Source organism: Pongo abelii, chromosome 19 (genome assembly GCF_028885655.2).
Source record: "Pongo abelii isolate AG06213 chromosome 19, NHGRI_mPonAbe1-v2.0_pri, whole genome shotgun sequence".
Taxonomy (NCBI): Eukaryota; Metazoa; Chordata; class Mammalia; order Primates; family Hominidae; genus Pongo; species Pongo abelii.
In genome coordinates this window covers 69,898,057-69,915,986 of record NC_072004.2, presented here as the reverse complement: position 1 = coordinate 69,915,986, position 17,930 = coordinate 69,898,057, and the positions used below count along the sequence as shown (strand labels likewise).

At 56.9% G+C, this 17,930-nt stretch overlaps 1 protein-coding gene across 1 annotated transcript; it reads right to left on the bottom strand.

The window, feature by feature from the left end:
• Positions 1-102: 102 nt before the first annotated feature.
• Positions 103-9,974, bottom strand: PPP1R1B (protein phosphatase 1 regulatory inhibitor subunit 1B). Its single transcript, XM_002827648.6, has 7 exons — positions 9,287-9,974; positions 7,513-7,573; positions 7,181-7,203; positions 6,697-6,772; positions 2,647-2,850; positions 1,002-1,121; positions 103-912 (listed from the first exon to the last, which is right to left on the bottom strand). Exons 1-7 carry the CDS (start codon positions 9,365-9,367, stop codon positions 863-865), a joined length of 615 nt encoding a protein of 204 aa, XP_002827694.1. The 5' UTR covers positions 9,368-9,974; the 3' UTR covers positions 103-862.
• Between the last annotated feature and the right edge of the window lie 7,956 nt (positions 9,975-17,930).

Here is a 17,930-nt window from a genome sequence, read left to right as displayed (position 1 = left end):
GGGTCAAAACCCTAACCGTTGGTTGACCACCGGCCTTCCCTATCAGGACGCCCCATTACCTCCCTTTTCCTCCTGCTTCCCCCGAAAGAGGAGTCTCAGCAGTTATTTACAAAGATTTATTACAGCACGGGAGGGGTTCAGGCCTGGAGTAGGGAAGAAGGGGAAAGGGGCAGAGCAGCTGGGGGACAAGGAAAACCTGGCGCCCCCCGCTGTGTGCCCCACCGGGGACATAAACTAGGCGGCATTCCTGGCATCAAAGCACAAAACGCGACAAAGAAGTCTCTGCCAGTCCATCTTCCAGGCACCCAGGAAGAGCAAGGGTGATTAAGGGAAGATTCCCAAAATGTTGAGGCTGTGGAGAAAAACGCCTTAGTCCTGGACCCTGGTAGAAGCCGGTGTGAGAGAAGTGGTGACTTGGAATCCTCCATAGGAAAGTGGATGGAAAAGGATCTAAGGGTACCTCAAGGTTCTCAGGACCTCCTTTCCCCAGATCTTAGGGTCCTGCCCTGTGGGTCTCCTGTGTCCAGGGGAGAGGATCTGGGGAGTAGAATTGTGAAGAGCAAATCCCTGTTCCCGGTTTTCTGGATTTTCCAATGTGGGCTGTCTCACATCCTACCTCCCGCTGGGTGAATGGAGGAATGACTGGCAAGGGTGGGCATCAGGCAGCAAGTGCCCAGGTTCTCTGGGCATCAGCCAAAGGTGGGCAAACAAGCAAACACAGACCAGCCTTAGTCTTCTAGAAGTCAGAAGCCGCAGCCCTAGCAGGCGAGGGGAAGGGCACAAAACAGGGTGAGGATAGAGTGGGTTTCTGGGGAACAGCGATGTCCCCTCCACTTCCTCCTGGGAGATGCAGGCTGGGTGCCTATGTGCCAGGCTCAGAGGGGGAAGGGCGCTGAGGTTCCTCCCCAGGCTCTGAAAGGCAAGCAGAGAGGGACTCAAGGCCTGGCCCCACCCACCAAGATCCCAGCCCCTCCTCCCCATTTCACACTCCCAAGCCTTACCACTTAGTGCTGGGTCTTCCACTTGGTCCTCAGAGCTTCCATCTCTCTCGGGCTCATCCAGAGGGGGTGGGCGCTCCCAGGGCCCCTCCAGACCCTGGCCACAGGTTGTCTTTTGCCCAGCTGGGGATGGGAAAGAAGAGATAAGAACACAGGCTCCGCGTATCCATCTGGCTGTCCTGGAGTGTGAGCTAAGTGTCTGATGGCTGAAGTTAAGCTTTCCAGGGGCATCATGACAGCATGGAGAGAGCACTGGGCTAGAACAGCTCTCCCAGCAACTAGCCATATGGCTTACATAAGTCAGTTAGTACCTTTCTGAAGGAAATAGAAAGGGGGAAATTGTGTAGATTACCTTAAACAAGATGTAATAATGAATACCCTGCCCAGCCCAGTGCCAGCACCCAGGAGCCACTAGGAGTCGTGGTGGTTTATATTGCTCCATCATAGGACTATCATTTGACCCGGTGCCCTTCTGCATTTGTTTTTTTGTTTGTTTGTTTGTTTTTGTTGTTTTGTTTTGGTTTTTTGTTTTTGTTTTTGAGATGGAGTCTCACTCTGTTGCCCAGGCTGGAGTGCAGTGGTGCGATCTCAGCTCACTGCAACCTCCACCTCCCAGGTTCAGGGGATTCTCCTGCCTCAGCCTCCCAAGCAGCTGGGATTACAGGTGTGTGCCACCGTGCCTGGCTAATTTTTGTATTTTTATTACAGACGGGGTTTCACCATGTTGGCTGGACTGGTCTTGAACTCCAGACCTCAAGTGATCCTCTGGCCTTGGCATCCCAAAGTGCTGGGATTACAGGCATGAGCCACTGCACCCGGCCACCTGCTGCTTTTCCTGAGGGAACAGTCTCCTCTCACGCCTCTTCCACTGTTTTGGAGGGGTCTCACTGGGAACTGATTCAGCTCTTCCAGCTGTCTCTTGCCCACAAAGGGACTGAAGGCCAGCAACAGCTTTTGCCCCCATCGCCAATCTCCTTACTGCCAGATATGCAGGCAGGAGGCCCAAGGCCTTTTGTTTGTGTGGAAGAGCTGACAGCTTCTAGTAGGGGTGGTTGACTCTTCAGTATTCCCATAAATAATGAGACTAAAAAGGTTAATGGGTCGGGCTGGTTCTTGAATTTTAAATTCTACATCTAAACACTAGAGGGCACCCTCCCACTCCATCCTAGGAAGGAAAAAGAGCAGAAACAGACAACAGTCCTGGAGAGGGCAAGTAAATCAGGCAGCCCTCTGCACCCCAGCAGAGACCACATCCTAGGTTCAAAAATGTAGGTGAAATGCAGGTGACGGGGGTGTTGGACTCTCCTGGTCCTCCATCCCTGAATGTCCTCACACCCCCTTACTGCCATAGGTGGGAAGTCCTTTTTTGGCTCTAGCCTCAAACCCCAAACGGCCTTGGCCTTAATTCTCAGGGAAGAGAGGAATTATTAGGGAAAACCTGATTGGGAGAGGGACTGAGCCAAGGATGGAGGAAGTCCATGTCTCAGGTAGGGCTGAGTTCGGGGCACCCCATGGAGCGAGAAGACAGGGAGGCCCCTGTGGTGTCACTACAGTTTGCGTGTATGAGACACTGAACTAGAAGGGGACATCCCCGTATACTCAAGGAGGACCCACACCTAACCCACATGTCACAGGCCCTTCAGCTTACCAGACTGCCTGATGACCTTCAGGACTTCAGCCTGGCTGTCCTCTTCTTCTTCCTCTTCTTCATCATCCTCCTCTTCCTCCTCGTCTTCCTCTCTTGGATAACCCAGCTCCCGAAGCTCCCCCAGCTCATCCTCCTCCTCTGAGGCCTGGTTCTCATTCAAATTGCTGATAGACTGCAGGTGAGACTCAGCAATGCGCTGCACAGCTGGCACAGAGGAGACCCAGGAAGGCAAGGGTCAGCCAGACACAGCCCATGGATCTGGAGACAGCGTGTGGCCCAGCCCCCAGCCTCCTTCCCATAGGCCTGGGGCAGAGAATACCCCCTCAGGGTCCCAAGTTCAAAGGCCAAAGGTTACAGGTCAGCCTGATCGGTGTCAGACCAGGGCAGAGGCAGCCAGGGGTAGATTTGATCATGTTTGGCTCTTAAGCTGTCCCAAGATGCTAGCCCCCAGGAGGCTGCCACGAGGCAGCTCCCCCACACCATAGGGCACCAGGCTGGGCAAGACCAGGCGGGCACAGCAGCAGCTTAACATTCCCTGGCTGGAGAGCTTGATTTGCCAAGTACCCAGTACTGGAGACAGTGTCTCCCAGCTTCAAGCCCAGGCAGAAGGCACAGGGCGTAGGGACCGGGGCCTGGGGATTTGCCACTTTCCATTTCTTGGGGGTGCCCAGCCTGCTGAGGGCTCACTGCTTACCCTGATCCTACCACCCATGCGGTGCATAGTCCCCACTCCCTGGCACTGCCCAGTCATAGATGCCAGTCCACGTACTCCTGCCCCGGGCTCCAAGGGACAGAACAATTCCGAGGCTGAGGACATAATAGTCTGCAGCCAGTGCAGTCTGTGCCTGGGGATGCGGCGTACTCAGATGCGGCCCCCACAATCTTGACCCACATCCCCAGGTTCCCAGCTCCCTCTGCGGTGACCTAGAAAGCAACCCCCCCAGCCTCCATAGACCTGCTCAGATAGGGCTGGGAAGGGAACAGTGTGGGCAGCTGGAGACAAGTTTCCAAAAGATGGAAAGGAGCAAGGGGTTAGAAAAAGGGGGCCAAGGCCAGGGGTTCTGGGGGATGGCAGAGGTTGAGGGGCCACTGAGGAGAGGCTGCAGGAGCTGGCAGGATCTTAGAGCATATGCGACACAAAGTTCACAGGCCACAGACAAGATGCTGAGGAGGGGCTGGGTGGGGGGGATGGGGAGTTGCTGCAGCTCCTTCTTGGTCTGCCAGTGGCCCCTCCCCTCAGAAGGCCCAGAGGGGTAGGGCCAGGCTGGAAACCTCCGGCACAGTGAGCAGGGTGCGATGCTCCTGCCAACTGGGGGACAGGCACAGAGGGTGCTTTGTATGTGCCTGCTGCCCCACCCAGCCCCCAGCTCCCAGCCCAGTACGTCCTGCTGGCTCTGGGCAAGCTATCCAGGCAATAAAAGCACAATAAATCACCCTACCCTGACCTTGGGGACGCGGCAGAGCTTCATCTTGAGCCAAGTGTGAGAGCTCCAGCCTTGGAGCACAACCCCTCAAGCCAAGACTTAGTGCTGTGCTCCTCTCTCCAGGGCCCTCGATTCTTCCCTGACAAGCCCCAACCCTGCCGGGCACCTTCCCTTGCCCACAAAGGGACTGAAGCCTACAAAACAGTGCCCTCCTGGTAGAGAAGGATCCATGAGGGCTGTGGGGGGAGGTAAGGCAGGAGAGCAGGTGGCAGCCCAGGCAGCTTCCTTCTCCCCCGCGGGGGAGGAGAGTTCACTTCGTGAGCCACAGTGACAACAGAAGGTGTGTGCAGTGCTTGCGCTGGTGCCCCGTGAGCCTCCCTCACCTCCGCCACTTCCCTCATGCCTGCTGGGCTCTCTGGGGTCTCCCCATCACTCCTTCCAGGCTGTCTCCTTCTCTGCCCCACTCTGTGGGGCCCTGAACTCCCCCCCACCACAAGTCTCCCTTTTTCAGTTGGAAGGTCCCCAGCCTTGCCCCAGACTGGCCACCCCTCTCCTGATCCCTTTCCTCTTCCCTGCCTCCACTCACCTGGACTCTCCTAAGATGTGGCCTAAAGGGGCAGTTGAGAGGGTGCACAGTTTTGACCACTGCATGGTGCATGGTAGCACCCTGGCCCTAACATCTTCATCCCGGCCTGTTCCCCCATGCTTGCAGTCAAGAGCTAGGTCTTCCCCTCACATCCACCCAGCCTCTCCCTACCCAGCCCAAGGTGGGAGGGAGAGGGATTTCTTAAATTCTCTCCTGAGAAGATGCCACTCTCTCCCTCATGCCTGCTTTGGGGCCGTTCCACACACCCCTCTAGGTGGGGAGGTCCTTCCAGGTGCTGAGCCACACTGCCCACTTGCTGCAGCTCTGACCCTTCGTTTTCCTGTCCTGGGGAAAGCAAAATCACCCCTTCCCTTCTCTCCTCCCTTCCCAGCCTCTCCTCTCTGTTCCCAACCCTGGCAAGTGGGCTGACAGGTACACCTGTTGACCTTGGCTGGTGCTGGGAACTTACTAAACCCTCCCCCGAACCAGTTCCCAGCATACTCTTCCGGTAGCTCTCCCTCCCAACCTCCACGGGAGCGGAGGGGGCTGGCCGAGCAGGAAGAGCCCCAGGCAGGAGTTGAGGTGGGGGTTGGTAGGCAACAGGGCTTAGTTAGGAAGAGGCCCTCCTATCTCCTTCAGGTATATCTCCCCAGCTCCCTGACTAGAAACAAAGCCTTCTCCAGGCTGGCCCAAAAGTCCCTCTCTGACTCGCATCTCTTTCTCTTTGCACACCTTCTTCCCTCTTCTTGGACCTGGGATGCCCTTGTCTACCTATTAAATTCCTATGATCCTTCAAATCCAAGCTTAAACATCTTTGTGTACCTTCCTTGACCCTTTTCTTTTTTTATTTTTTCCCGAGACAGGCTCTCACTCTGTAGCTCAGGCTGAAGCACAGTGGTGCGATCATAGCTCACTGCAGCCTCAAACTTCTGGGCTCAAGCAATCCTCATGCCTCAGCCTCCCAAGTATCTGGGACTACAGGTGTGCACCTCTATGCTTAGCTCACTTTTTTTTTTTCTTGAGACAGAGTTTTGCTCTTTTTGCCCAGACTGGAGTGCAATGGTGTGATCTCGACTCACCACAACCTCTGCCTCCTGGGTTCAAGTGATTCTCCTGCCTCAGTCTCCTGAGTAGCTGAGATTACAGGCATGCGCTACCACGCCTGGCTAATTTTGTATTTTTAATAGAGACAGGGTTTCTCCATGTTGGTCAGGCTGGTCTCAAACTCCTGACCTCAGGTGATCTGCCCGCCTCGGCCTCCCAAAGTTCTGGGATTACAGGCGTGAGTCACCGCGCCCGGCCCGCTTAGCTCACTTTGTAAATTTTTCAGAGATGGGGGTCTCACTGTATTGCCCAGGCTGGTCTCGAACTCCTAGGCTCAAGCAGTCCTCCCGCCTTGGCCTCCCAAAGTGCTGGGATTTCAGGTGTGAGCCACCTTACTTGGCCCCTCCCTGACCCTTTGAGGCAAAGAGCCCCAAGGGGGCAGGGACCAAATCTGACTTATCTTATTCTGCCCAATGCCCACCAGCTTGGCCCGGCATATACTAGGTGTTCAGTAAGTGTGTGCAAAGGAATGACTTGCTTTTCCGTGGAGAAAGGGAAGCAGGAAAGAGGAGACCAGTGTGCAGATCTGTGCAAATGGGATGCAAATGGGAGGGGAGGCCAGGGGTGAAGCCCACAGGAGAAGGCGCCCTGGATGAGCAGGGGTGGGAGGTGGTCCAGCACAGCCTGGTGAAGAGGAACTGCAGGTGGAGTCGCTTCCACGCTGATGCCTGCTGGTTGTCTTAGGCCAGCCATCTCTTTTCTTTCAAGCCCACACCCGATGTTAAGGCCCATAGCTGCCCATTGCAGCCTCGGGACTCCTGTGTTTTGCAAGGCCAGACTGAGAAAAAATTGGTCTTTACGTTGGGTTGTTGCGCCACGCTGACAGCGGGCTATGTGTGGCAAAACAATCCCTCCCCACTGACGAAAGCTCCCCCAGCGTCTGCCCAGTTCCAGGGATCAAGCAGACAGCCAGGAAGGTCGGTGGGGGGATAGTACCTTTCAGCGAAGGTGGTGTATAGGCACAGGGGTTGGGTCTCTTCGACTTGAGATGGTGCCCCTCTCCTGAGGCTCTCTGCCAGGGGAAGTGCCAAGTTAAAGGGGCTCAGCAGAGGCCCTTGCCTTCACCCTCCCTCCATTCCATCCCACCCATGGCCACCCAAGCGGACTGATTTAGCCTCTGCTAATGGGTCTTGCACCTAGGCTGAGCCTCCCCACCCTGTGGCTTTGCGGGGGGCCCCCATAAGCCGTGGCCTGGTTCAGGGCGGGACTCTAGGTCCTGGAGGTTCCACCCTGAGTCTGAGCAGAGGAGGATCTGCTGGTGGCACCCCGGCATGAGGCACTCTCAGAGGACTGCCCATTGATATGCTAATGTGTCCTCTTGGGTGGCACCCCATACTGGTTGGTTGTCACTGCAGGCACCGGTCCACCCCACCCCAAGGGGCCCAGGCATCCCTCCTTCCAGCTGCCCCAGGAAACTCACCTGGTGGGGGGAGGCTTCCTCCTCTGAGGAAGGCCACCAAAGCCAACCGAGCCAGAACCAAGCGAGGAGGAAAAGAGAAGAGGGAGAGAGAGAAAGAATCCGAGTTATTTTCCCCAGGGTCTCAATCTCTGGGGACAAGGAAAGTGTGCCCTCTCCCTCCTGCGGCTGGGAGGTGTCATGTCAATAAATAAAGCCAATAGAGTTGGGTTCCCAGACCTTATCCACTCCCCAGTCTCCAGCTTTGACTCCTGTTCATGGGACTTTGGCAGGGCCCCTAGGAAGGCATCAGAGCTAGGGTGGGGCCAGGGCTAAGTGGGCAGGGAGGGGCCTACCTGGTGAGGAGTGCTCTGAGAGCCGGAACAGCATGGCAGGCGTTGGTCTCCTGCGCCGGATCTAAGGAGATGGAGGGAGGGGTGACAGGATGGACACCTGCAGCCCTCCCCCACCCCCAGGCAGCAGGGAACAAACAGTGCTTTGGAGTCCCCAGGGAACCTTTGAATCAAAGTCTGTCAGAGCCAAAAGGAACTCTGTAGCTCACCTAACCCCCTCATTTTATAGAGGTGAAAAAGCAGGGCTCAGAGAGGTTTGGCAATGTGCTTAAGGCCACACAGCACCCCAAGTCCAAAGGACGAGAAAAACCCCAGTCACTGACTCCCAGCCCATGCCTGTCCCACTCTATGGCTACTCCAGAACAGACATCTCCCTTCCTATCTCCTCCCACCAAGGCCCTTCCTCTCCCCAGTTTCTGAAAACATCAGACCTCGGAAGCCAAAGCTGGCTACAGCTCCAGCTGCCAGGGCTGGGCCCTCTGGGGAAGACGCACCACGGGCCATGGCACCCATGCGGCCCTGCCCACCTAAGATCAGCTCAAGGGCTCCAAACAAGCTGGATCCAGCTTTTCAGAAGGAGACTGAGCCAGGGCACTGCAGGCACCCCCCACCTCCAGCTGAGGCTCAGAGACCCAAAGGGGCCTGGGGGATCTCTCTGGGGGCCTTGGTTTGGGCTTCTTTGCCAGTCTCTGTAAGGCTGCAGAACTCTTCACCCAGTCCTTGTGAGAAATGAAAAGTTGCCCTCCGTGCTACGTGAGCCAAGCTGAACTGGGGGGAGGCGAGTGCTGAGCACTCCCAGCAACTGACCCCCCCCCGCCCCCCAGCTTGGCAATCAGACCAACTGTCAGTTAATTAGGTCCCTGTTGAGCTCCAGGGAAATGCACAAACAGAACCAGGTGAGTTAAGCTGAAACTGCCACCTCCCCAGCCAAGCTCCCCATGACACCCTCATGACCCAAAGCTGCTTAGGCCCAGGACTGTACCCCCTGCCCTCTATCTCCCCCCACAATGACTTGGCCCCCTCATCACTGCTCAGTGGGGAGCCAGCTGCATCTCAGCAACAAGTGACCCCTGCTCCACTAGGGATGGGAAGTGGAGCCCTCTGTCACAGCACCCGCCAGCCTTTGGAAGCCCCACAACCCCCAAGAAGGCCCTCGGGAGGACTCAGTAGTCTGCGGGAAGAGGTCTGGCTTTGTGATGACTCCTCACCTCTCCCTCCTTGGGGCCGGGGCTCTGGGGCCTGACAGCAGGAGGCCAGGGCCAGGTTCTGGCGACCCCAGCCCAGGCACACACGCGGGATTAGAGAGGGGCAGGGCAGTGGCGTCGCCCGGTGGCGGCCTCACACTCCTGCCCTGGGTGACAAGGTCAGTGTCCACCGCTGCTCACATCTGACCAGCTCTGGGCTAGAGCCAGGCGGAGCGGTCCCGGTGGTAGCCTAGGAGACTGACTACCCTTTGGGGACTGTGCTGGGACCAAAGGACGCCCCACCCCACTCCTGGGCCGTCTGGAATCGGCCTGTCCCCCCACCCCCGCACCCCCAGCCTCACTGCCAGGAACTCTCTTGCCCCGGGATCAGGACCGAAGCCGCGGGAAAAAGTTGCACGAGTCTCCAGCTAACTTCACACGCGGCCCCGCGCCCCGTCCTGACCGAGGCAGAGCCCGGCTCTCCTTGCGCCCCCACCCCCAGGCCAGTCCGGCCGGGGCAGCGCCCTGGGAGCGCGAAGAAGCCCCGCAGGGTGTGTCGGGGACGCTGCCGGGGTGGGGCACAGGCCCCTTACCATCTCCACCTGGCGGGGGTCGAGCTGGCTAGGGGGCGCGGGCACCGAGAACTGGATCTTCTTGCGGTCCTTGGGGTCCATGGCGCGCAGGGAGGGCGACGGGGCTGGGGTGCGCGACTCGGGGTCCCGGCGGCGGTCTGTGCTGGGCTCCCCCGCGCAGGCGGCGGGCTGTGCGGCGGGAGGAGGAGGAGGGCTGTTCGCGCACGGATAAAAATACCGTGCCCGCCGAGGGGAGGGCGCGGGAGCGGGAGGAGGGTCGGCGCCCAGGCTGGGCGCGCCCCCAGGCTCTCGGGACTCGGGGCTTGCCCCCCGCGCTCGCTGAGCCGGGTCAGTGCCTCGCTCCCTCGCGCTCCCCGGCCTGGGTGTCTCTGCGTCTGGGTGTCTCTCCCCTCCTGAGTGTCTCTGCGTCTCGGTGTCTCTCCCCTCCTGAGTGTCTCTGCGTGTCTCCTCTCTCTGCCTCTCCCGCCCTTCTCCACCTCCCTCCCTCAGCCTCTCCTCCCCTCCGCGTGTGCCTCTGCCTCTGCCGGGCTCACCCCTCCGGTCCCAGCTTTGGGGTCCCCAGCCCGTCCCCTCCGCCTGGGACTGGCGCCCGGGTGCTCGGAGGGAGGGTTTAGGGGAAACTGGCCAATGAGCATGGAGAATCGTGTTCTCCTGGGGCTGGGAGGAGGGTGGGAGTTAGAGCCAAGGCCTGGGGAGCCGGCTGGGGGGCCCCCTGCGGTCTCCCCAGAACTTGAAGCTGCATTATTGATGGAGTCCAGCAGAGAGGATAAAGGGGGAGGGAGGGGGAGAGGGGCAGCGGGGAGGCAGGACTCTGGCTTTAACCCCTTCGTGGTCCTGGTACTGGGAGTTTCAGGGAGGCCTGCGAGGTCGTGGGGAGAGTACCAGCCTGTCACGCTGTGAATGGGGGTGTCCTGGAAAGGCAGCGAGTGTGACCGAGTTGTGTGTGGGAGGACACTTGTCAGTCATCGTGGCAGGGAGAGTGTGCAGGGGTGTGCCAGGGCCCTGTGGTGCCCATAGCCAGGGAGTGTGTGTTGGGGGGTCGGTGTGGTGTGAGTGTGTCTGTGTAAGTGTCAGAGTGTCAAAGATGCAGGTGTGAGTGGCAGGGTGTGGGAGGACTGCGTGTGTGCGGGGGAGGGTGTGGGTGTGGGGGAGGATGTCAGAGGCTGTCAAGGTGATGGGCAGGCGTGTGCCAGCTTGCAGGGGGTGGGGGATTGTATCCACAGCTCCGCTGTGCAGTTGCTGGGGTATGAGGTTGTGGTTGTGTGAGCGCTTCTGTGAGGGAGAAGGGGAATGTGCCCTGCCATGATGTACTGTGGATTCACGTGGCTCCTGTCTTTCCTCTCCGGATCTAATGGGGTGGGGAGGACAGGGCCGGCCCAGAGTTGGGGGGGTTTGGGGGCTGCCTGTACACGTGCCATCACGTGTGTGAATTTGGTGCATTCAGAAGCAGGGTTGGGGGAGACAGGTGTGAGCCTCTCTCTCTCTAGAGGTGTTTGTGTGTGTCTCTGGAGCGGGAGCAGGAGGAGCTGGCCCTGTGGGTGGAATGTCCCTGTCTATTTAGTCTATTTGTCCGGGCCTTGGGTACCTTTGCAGGAGCTGCTGTTTCCCTCCTTGGAGCTGTGCAGAGGGTCTGAATGCCTCTGTCTAGCACTGAGAGGGTGCGTGTGTAGACGTGTACATGCATGTTCTCCTGCGGCTCTGTTTGTGTTGGCGTCCTCTCTCCTGGTCACTCTCAGGCCTGAAACCCCCAATCCTCCTGCAGCTTTTCCACTCCCAGCCCCAGCATCTGGGTCCTGGGTGGAGTGAGAGGCCAGAGGAATCTTCTGGAATTGGGGTCAGGGCCCACTCTGGGGGTGAGGGAAAGGGTGGCAGGAGGCCCAGAGTGTTGCTCATAGGAGTGGGATGTCCTGGCCACCGAGCTCCACATCAGCCAACCCCAGGCCTGGCTCAAGTCCCTGTATGTTTGTTGACTTATATACTTGTTGGGAAACAGCCGGATGCCAAGTTGTTGGCCCAGGGGTGTAGGCATCTCTGGCAACCCCGGCTTGGCCCAGAACCTCTGTCGAAGATGGGGTGTGGAGCGGAGTGGCAAAGACCAGTTTGGCAGTGCCTTGGGAGGGTAAATAAGGAGGTCCTGAAAGGAAGAAGGGGTACGGGAAGGGCATGGCCCAGGCAGTGGCCCGGACAGCCACTGGGTGGGCAGAGGTGGGGAAGGGGCTTGTGGCTTCCGGTGCTGGCAGTGTGGGGAAGGATCGTGGGGATGAAGGGGACAGAGGATAGCTGGGAGGGTGATGAGAGGGTGGAGACAGGGAGGCATCAGCACCAGTTGCACCTCAGAGCCCATAGGAGCTGAAAAGGCCTCAGGGAACATGGCAGCTGAGCCCCATTTGAGCAGGAGGGCTTATTTACGGAGGCTCTGCTGAACTTATTGGAGCTCTGGGAGACCCCAGATCAGGAAACATTCCCTGGATCCCAGGCTGGGGCAGCTGCGAAGGGAGATGAGGGCAGAGAAGCCTCCCTCTCAGCTAGGCCTGGAAGATGAGGTCTTTGGGAGTGGAGGGAGGGTATTTGCCCATCTCCCCCAGCCTGTGGCCAGGCACCAACACTTCTGGCATCTAAATCCTGGGGCCAAGAAGGGTGGGGAAGACTGGCTGACAGAGGGACAGACACAGGGGACAGACACGAAGGAGGAGGAAGAGACTGCACAGAGACAGGACGTGAGAGAGAGATTGGGGGGAGAGAAGAGAAAGCAAAGAGAGACAGAAAACATGGTTGAGAGATGGAGAGACAAAGGGAGGCAGAGAGAGAGACAGTGAGCCTCACAACGGAGAAAGGCAGAAGACAGAGATGGAGAGAGAGTAAAAATAGCTCAGCATTAAGATAATTGCAGCTCGCAGCTCTGCCCTCCGTTAGGAATTAAATGAGGTTTTATTACTTTGATTTTTCTCTCCTGGATCCTACGCGACTTCTCAAGAACTTGGGGAAAAGTTTTTCAGGTGGGCGGCCAGGTGGTGGGGGCTGCGTGGGCGACAGAGGAGGAAGGGAATGGGGCTCCTGAGAGCTGGGGAGGGGTGGGCAGGGGCAAGGAGTGGGGAGGGGCTGCTGGGAACAGTGGAGCCCGGCAGGGGCTGGGGGAGGTGGCCAGGACCAGGCACCGGGTGGGGGTGGGAGGGCACTGAGAAGCAAGGGGCCAGGGTGCCCTGCATTCACTTTGACTTAGAATTAATCATATGCAAATAAGATGTAAAAATAATATGCCACTCCTTGGTTATTATTCTTGGGTTAGAAGCACAGGCGGTTGGGTCCAAGGAACAAATTCAAGACCTCATTTGACTTAACTCTGATTGAACTGTGGGTCTCTCTGCTTGGACTGACAGAAAAAGTTGACGGTAGGGTGTCTATTAATGTACGATAGGTCTGAGCACACTATTTTGAGGCGTTTCTTTCCCATCGTGTATCTTCACGCCATTGCTGGATGCCTGCGGCGGGGCCTGGCGTGCAGGAGGCCCTGCATTCACCTTTGGAGGGAAAATTTGGGAGGGTGGTGTGAAGCCTTTGCCCTCTTCCCCGGATGGGGGGAGAAGGGACACTCGGATCTGTCCCTCCCTCCTCCCAAGCAAGATGTGTTTACCTGGACAGAACATCAACTGGGAGGTCCCAGCCCTGGGTAGAATTTCAGATCTGTAACTTACTGTGTGAACTTGGACACATTTCTTAGCTGCTCTCTGTGCCTCAGTTTCCTTATGCTTCAGAGCCCACCTCACATAGTGGCTGTGACGATTCAATAGGAAGAAAAATAAAGCCCCCACCAGGGCAGGGTTCCTGATAGCCCTTGACCGAGGTTCCCGCTTCCCCAGAGCTCTCGGGATGCGCTTCCGGAAAGAGCCGGCAGGTGGCGGAGTAGGCCAGGGTTTGGGTAGCTGCTGCAGGCACTGTGGGTATGGAGTTGGGCATCACACCCGTGACCTTGGCACCACAGAGCTGAGCCTGAGCTGGCTGGGTTGGCATGTGGCAGCTGGAAGGGAGGCCCCGGAAGTCCCAGGAAACACCCTTAGAGGAGCCGGGGAGTGCTGGCTGGGAGCACTGGGGTGTCTTTCCCTGCCCTTGGGGGAAGGGAGAAGGGGGGATGCGGGAGGAAGAGGAATTCCAAGGCCCATCTCTCTGGGGAAACCCGTGTACCCGAGAGGACAGGGCAAGGACACCCTCAGTAGGAGCAGTGGTGGCACCAAGACAGGTGCACAACCATCTGAGACACATTTACACATGCACTCATTCATTCATTCACCCATCGTCCATCCCTTTGCCCATTCAGTAAATTCACATTGGGTGCTTAGGTGCTTTTTTTCAAATCAACTTTGTTGAGTTACAGTTTGCCTACAATAAAGTGTTAAATATACATTTCAATGAGTTTTTGGAAATTTAGATAGCATTTGACCACCACAATACAGATATATAATGTTTCTGTCACCCCAGAACGTTCGTTTTTGCCCCATCCAAGTCAATCTCCCTTCTCCCCTCATTGGGTGTATCGTAACTCTTAGCGCACTATTTTGATACGTGTGTTTCTCATCTTTTTTTTTTTGGAGACAGGATCTTGCTCTGTTGCCCAGGCTGGAGTGCAGTGGTGCCATCACGGCTCACTGCAGCCTCGACCTCCTAGGCTCAAACGATCCTCCTGCCTCAGCCTTCTGTGTAGCTGGAACTACAGATGTGCACCACCACACCCGGCTAATGTTTTTATTATTTTTTTTTTTTGTAGAGACAGGGTCTCACTTTCTTGCCCAGGCTGGTCTCGAACTCCTGGGCTCAAGTGATCCTTCCGCCTCAGCCTCCCAAAGGGCTGGGATTACAGGCTTGAGCCACCGTCCCTGGTCGCCATCTCTGTTTACATCATCACCGACCTGCCACAGTACCCAGAATACAGCAGGCACTGCATGACGCCGAGAGGATGGTTTGAGAAGTGAATGAATAGATGAATACATGAGTCAGAAATTGGCAACGGTGACATATATGGAGCCTCTGTGCTGGGCACCGGGGCTAGGCCCTTCCTATGCACTCTCATTTAATCCTCGCTAGTATCCTTCCAATTCACAGATGAGGCTATTAGATTCAGAGAGGTTCAGCAGCTTTTGCCGAGTCTGGGTTCAAACGCAGACAGTCTAACTCCAGAGCCCTCCCTCTTTAACTGCTGCTTTTAACACATTCAGGATGGACGCGTGGAAGATCGCTTGCACGCACTGCAGTGGGCTCCTCTCTTTCTCTGCTCTGGACCAGGTTTCTCTCTCTCAGTCCCGCCGGTTTGGACAGTTCGCGGAAGCAGCAGAGATCGATGTGCGGAGGCTGCCCTCTGGTGGCACAAACGAGTACAGCAGTATATGTGCTCTCTGGCGCCCCCAGGTGGGAGCTGGGAGGTTGTTGAGAAGAGAGCAAGCTGCAGCCCACAGCGGGGGCAGCCTCGGCTCCCGGCACCTGGAGACCCCCTGCTCTGGCCACTGCCTGGTGCCCCCGGAGGTGCCAGCTGAGGCTGCCCCCGAAGAATGCCAGCTGCCGGAGCCCCCCGCCTCCCACTCCCTCCACCAGCCTTACACACACTCCAATCCCGGTCCAGTCGGCTGCTTCCATTCCCTGAAGAAGAGGCCCTAAAGTTAAAACAGCTGTTAATTTATAAACCAATTTTTCCGTGACTGCTTAATAAATCGCCAGCAGCTGCTCTGCCCCGTCCTCCTGCCCAGGCACCCGGCCCCGGGGGCTGCATGGAGAAGCTCAGAGCCGCCAGCTTGCCCCTCCTGCCTTCTTCCCCCAACCTCTCCAACTTGCCCCCATTCACCCAGAAACTGGGCATCTTGAGGGGCAGGGGGGTGGGGGCAGGGGTGTGGACCCTGATGAGCCCAGCTTCTCTGGTCTTCAGTGGAGTGCTGAGACAGGGATGGGCTTTCTTTCCTAATGGGCTGCAGCCCAAGGGCCATCCCTCCCTAAGTCCCACAACCCCCATATCCCACCCGACTTCCAGGTCCGGAAGGTGGGTGTCAAAGGTTTCTCTAGTTCCGGGGAAATGAGGGTGTCCAGATTCCCTGGGGAAGTCCCCCTGAGCCACTAGGAGGTAAGGGGACCCTGAGAGCATGGGAATCCCAGTGTTCTGTCTCAGGGTGGTCCACCTGACAGATGCTAATAGACTCCCTGACCCTGCTGTGCTCTCAAGGGTGGGCTGGGACGGGGCAAGAGATGCTGGGATAACATCCTGTTCTGGAGCTCCCAGTGCCCACCCGTCCTGAGGCTCCAGTGTGGAGGGATCAGGGCCACCTGGACACTCACTTTGCCCAGCTTCTAATAGCATATAAACAACACCATGAAAATTCACATGGGGCAGGCCCTTGTGAACTGTGGGCTTGAGGCCTGTTCTTTCTCCTTGCATCTGCAAGTTCCAAAGGCACCCAGGGTGAAAGGCCACCTGCCACCATGATCCCTGACTGCTGGGCAAGGGGGCCAATCTGGCTCAGCGTGTGCAGGGTGGTGAAGCACCCCAGCTCAGAAGCTCAAGTCCCAGTTCTACCACTTAGTAGCTGTGTGACCTTGGCCACGTCATTTAACCTCTCTTTCCTTCCTCGGTGTCTCCATTTATAAAATGGGGATAACAATAGAATTATAAAAACTAAGCAAGTTGATGCTCGTAAGCACACAGTTTAAAAAAAACAAGTGATTTATTACAAAGTGATGCTTAGTATTATCTTCTCATCCCCCTGCTGGAGACCGAAGCTCCTGGAAAACCCAAATAGGAAACCCAAATAGCAATTCTTGAGGTGGGGGTGTCCAAGACATTTCCAGGGGCAATGGGTGGGGGGCAGGTAGGAATGCAGGGACAAATTTTTTTTTCTTTTTTTTGAGACGGAGTCTTGCTCTTGTCGCCCAAGCTGGAGTGCAGTAGCAGTGATCTTGGCTCACCGCAACCTCCGCCTCCCAGGTTCAAGCAATTCTTCTGACTCAGCCTTCCAAGTAGCTGAGATTACAGACGCCCGCCACCACGCCCAGCTAATTTTTGTATTTTTAGTAGAGACAGGGTTTCACCATGTTGGCCAGGCTGGTCTCGAACTCCTGACCTCAAGTGATCTGCCCGCCTTGGCCTCCCAAAATGCTGGGATTACAGGTGTGAGCCACCGCACCTGGCCTATCAGGGACAAAATTTTTAAAACCCAGCCAGGATTCCTGAGTTATGTGGTCCTCACAAGGCTTTATCATTCTGGGCCCTTCTGTTCTCCCCCACCCCTCCACCCCCATCCCCACCCATCTCCCACTACACAGCCAAGGCCCTTCCTTGGCCTGCTTCTGGGAAAGGAAGAAAAGTCTCCATCCCACCCCAGACCCCGGAGCCCCCACCTTTCAAGAAGCAAGTTCTCCCTACCATCTAACTGAAAGCCCTTCCATTTCTATAGTCAGCAGGGGCTACCACGACGCCCTCTTGCTCTGCCAGGAGGCAGAGATCCCAGCAGCGGCAGAGATGGGGAGAGATCAGAGGGCCTGTAGGACTCTGTTGGACTCTGCCCTCACACAAGCCAGGTGTGAGCCTGGCCTTGCTACATCTTCCCTGTGTGTTCCAGAGCAGCTTAGTCAACCTCTCTGAGCCTTGTGTTCCACATGGAGATAATTCCAGAACCTACCTTCTGGGTTGTTGCAAGGTTTGGATGGGATACTGCCCATGAAGTTCTTAGCAAAGGACGTGGTTCAGAGCAGGAGCTGCAGAAATGGTGGTGGGGAGAGGTGGTGTGCTGGAAAGAACCCACATGCCAGAGCTGGACTGTCTGGGTTCAAACTCCACTCCACTACTCACAGCTGGGTGACCTTGAGCAGGTTGCTTAACCTTCGTGTGCCCTTGTTTCTCCATCCTTAAAACGGAGACTGTAACAGAACTTGTGTCACTGGGGGGTCGTGAGGCACCTAGAGCTTGCTGAACAGTTCTCCAGCTAAATAAATGTTTGCCAAGTTAATAGTCTTGTTAGTTGCTGTCATTATCATTGGCCCCCACTAGAGCACTGACCCTCCTTAGGCTGTGCCTTATCCAGGGACTTGTTGATGGCAGAAGGTTGGAGGCTGAGCAGGACCAGACTAGAGACCCTGGCATGGGGAATACCGGCCCAGGACAGGCCCACAGTCCCCACCTCCTTAAGGTGCCCACCTCTGGCATCCTCCTACACCCTGGCATGAGCACAACTGGTTCCCTCTGCCTCCCCCAGTCAATGGCCCTGCAAAGCAGCCAGCCCCCTCCCTGTGCCCGGGTCCTGACTACCTCCTGGAAATAAAGCAGGGTCCCCAGGGCCCACTCAAGCCCAGGACTACTCTGCCAGGGTGCCAGCTGGTGCCCATGGGGGCGGGGCAGCGGTTTGATCATGTGGAAGGGGAAAGCTGGAGGCACCCCCAACCTTGTGGCGCCCATCAGATATAAGAAAAGGCTGGGGCCACCCAGAACATCCTTCTAGCTTCCTTCCCCTTGGGAGAAGAGGGGTGGGAGCTAAGATTTGCCTGTCCTGTGCCTCAGTTTACTCAGACATCCAGGAGATGGAGTCTTCATTCCTGTCTCCCAGGCTACCTGGGGCCCCAAAGCCTTGGCATTGGCCTCTCACATCTCCTAGACCTCTTTCCTTTCTTAAAGAAT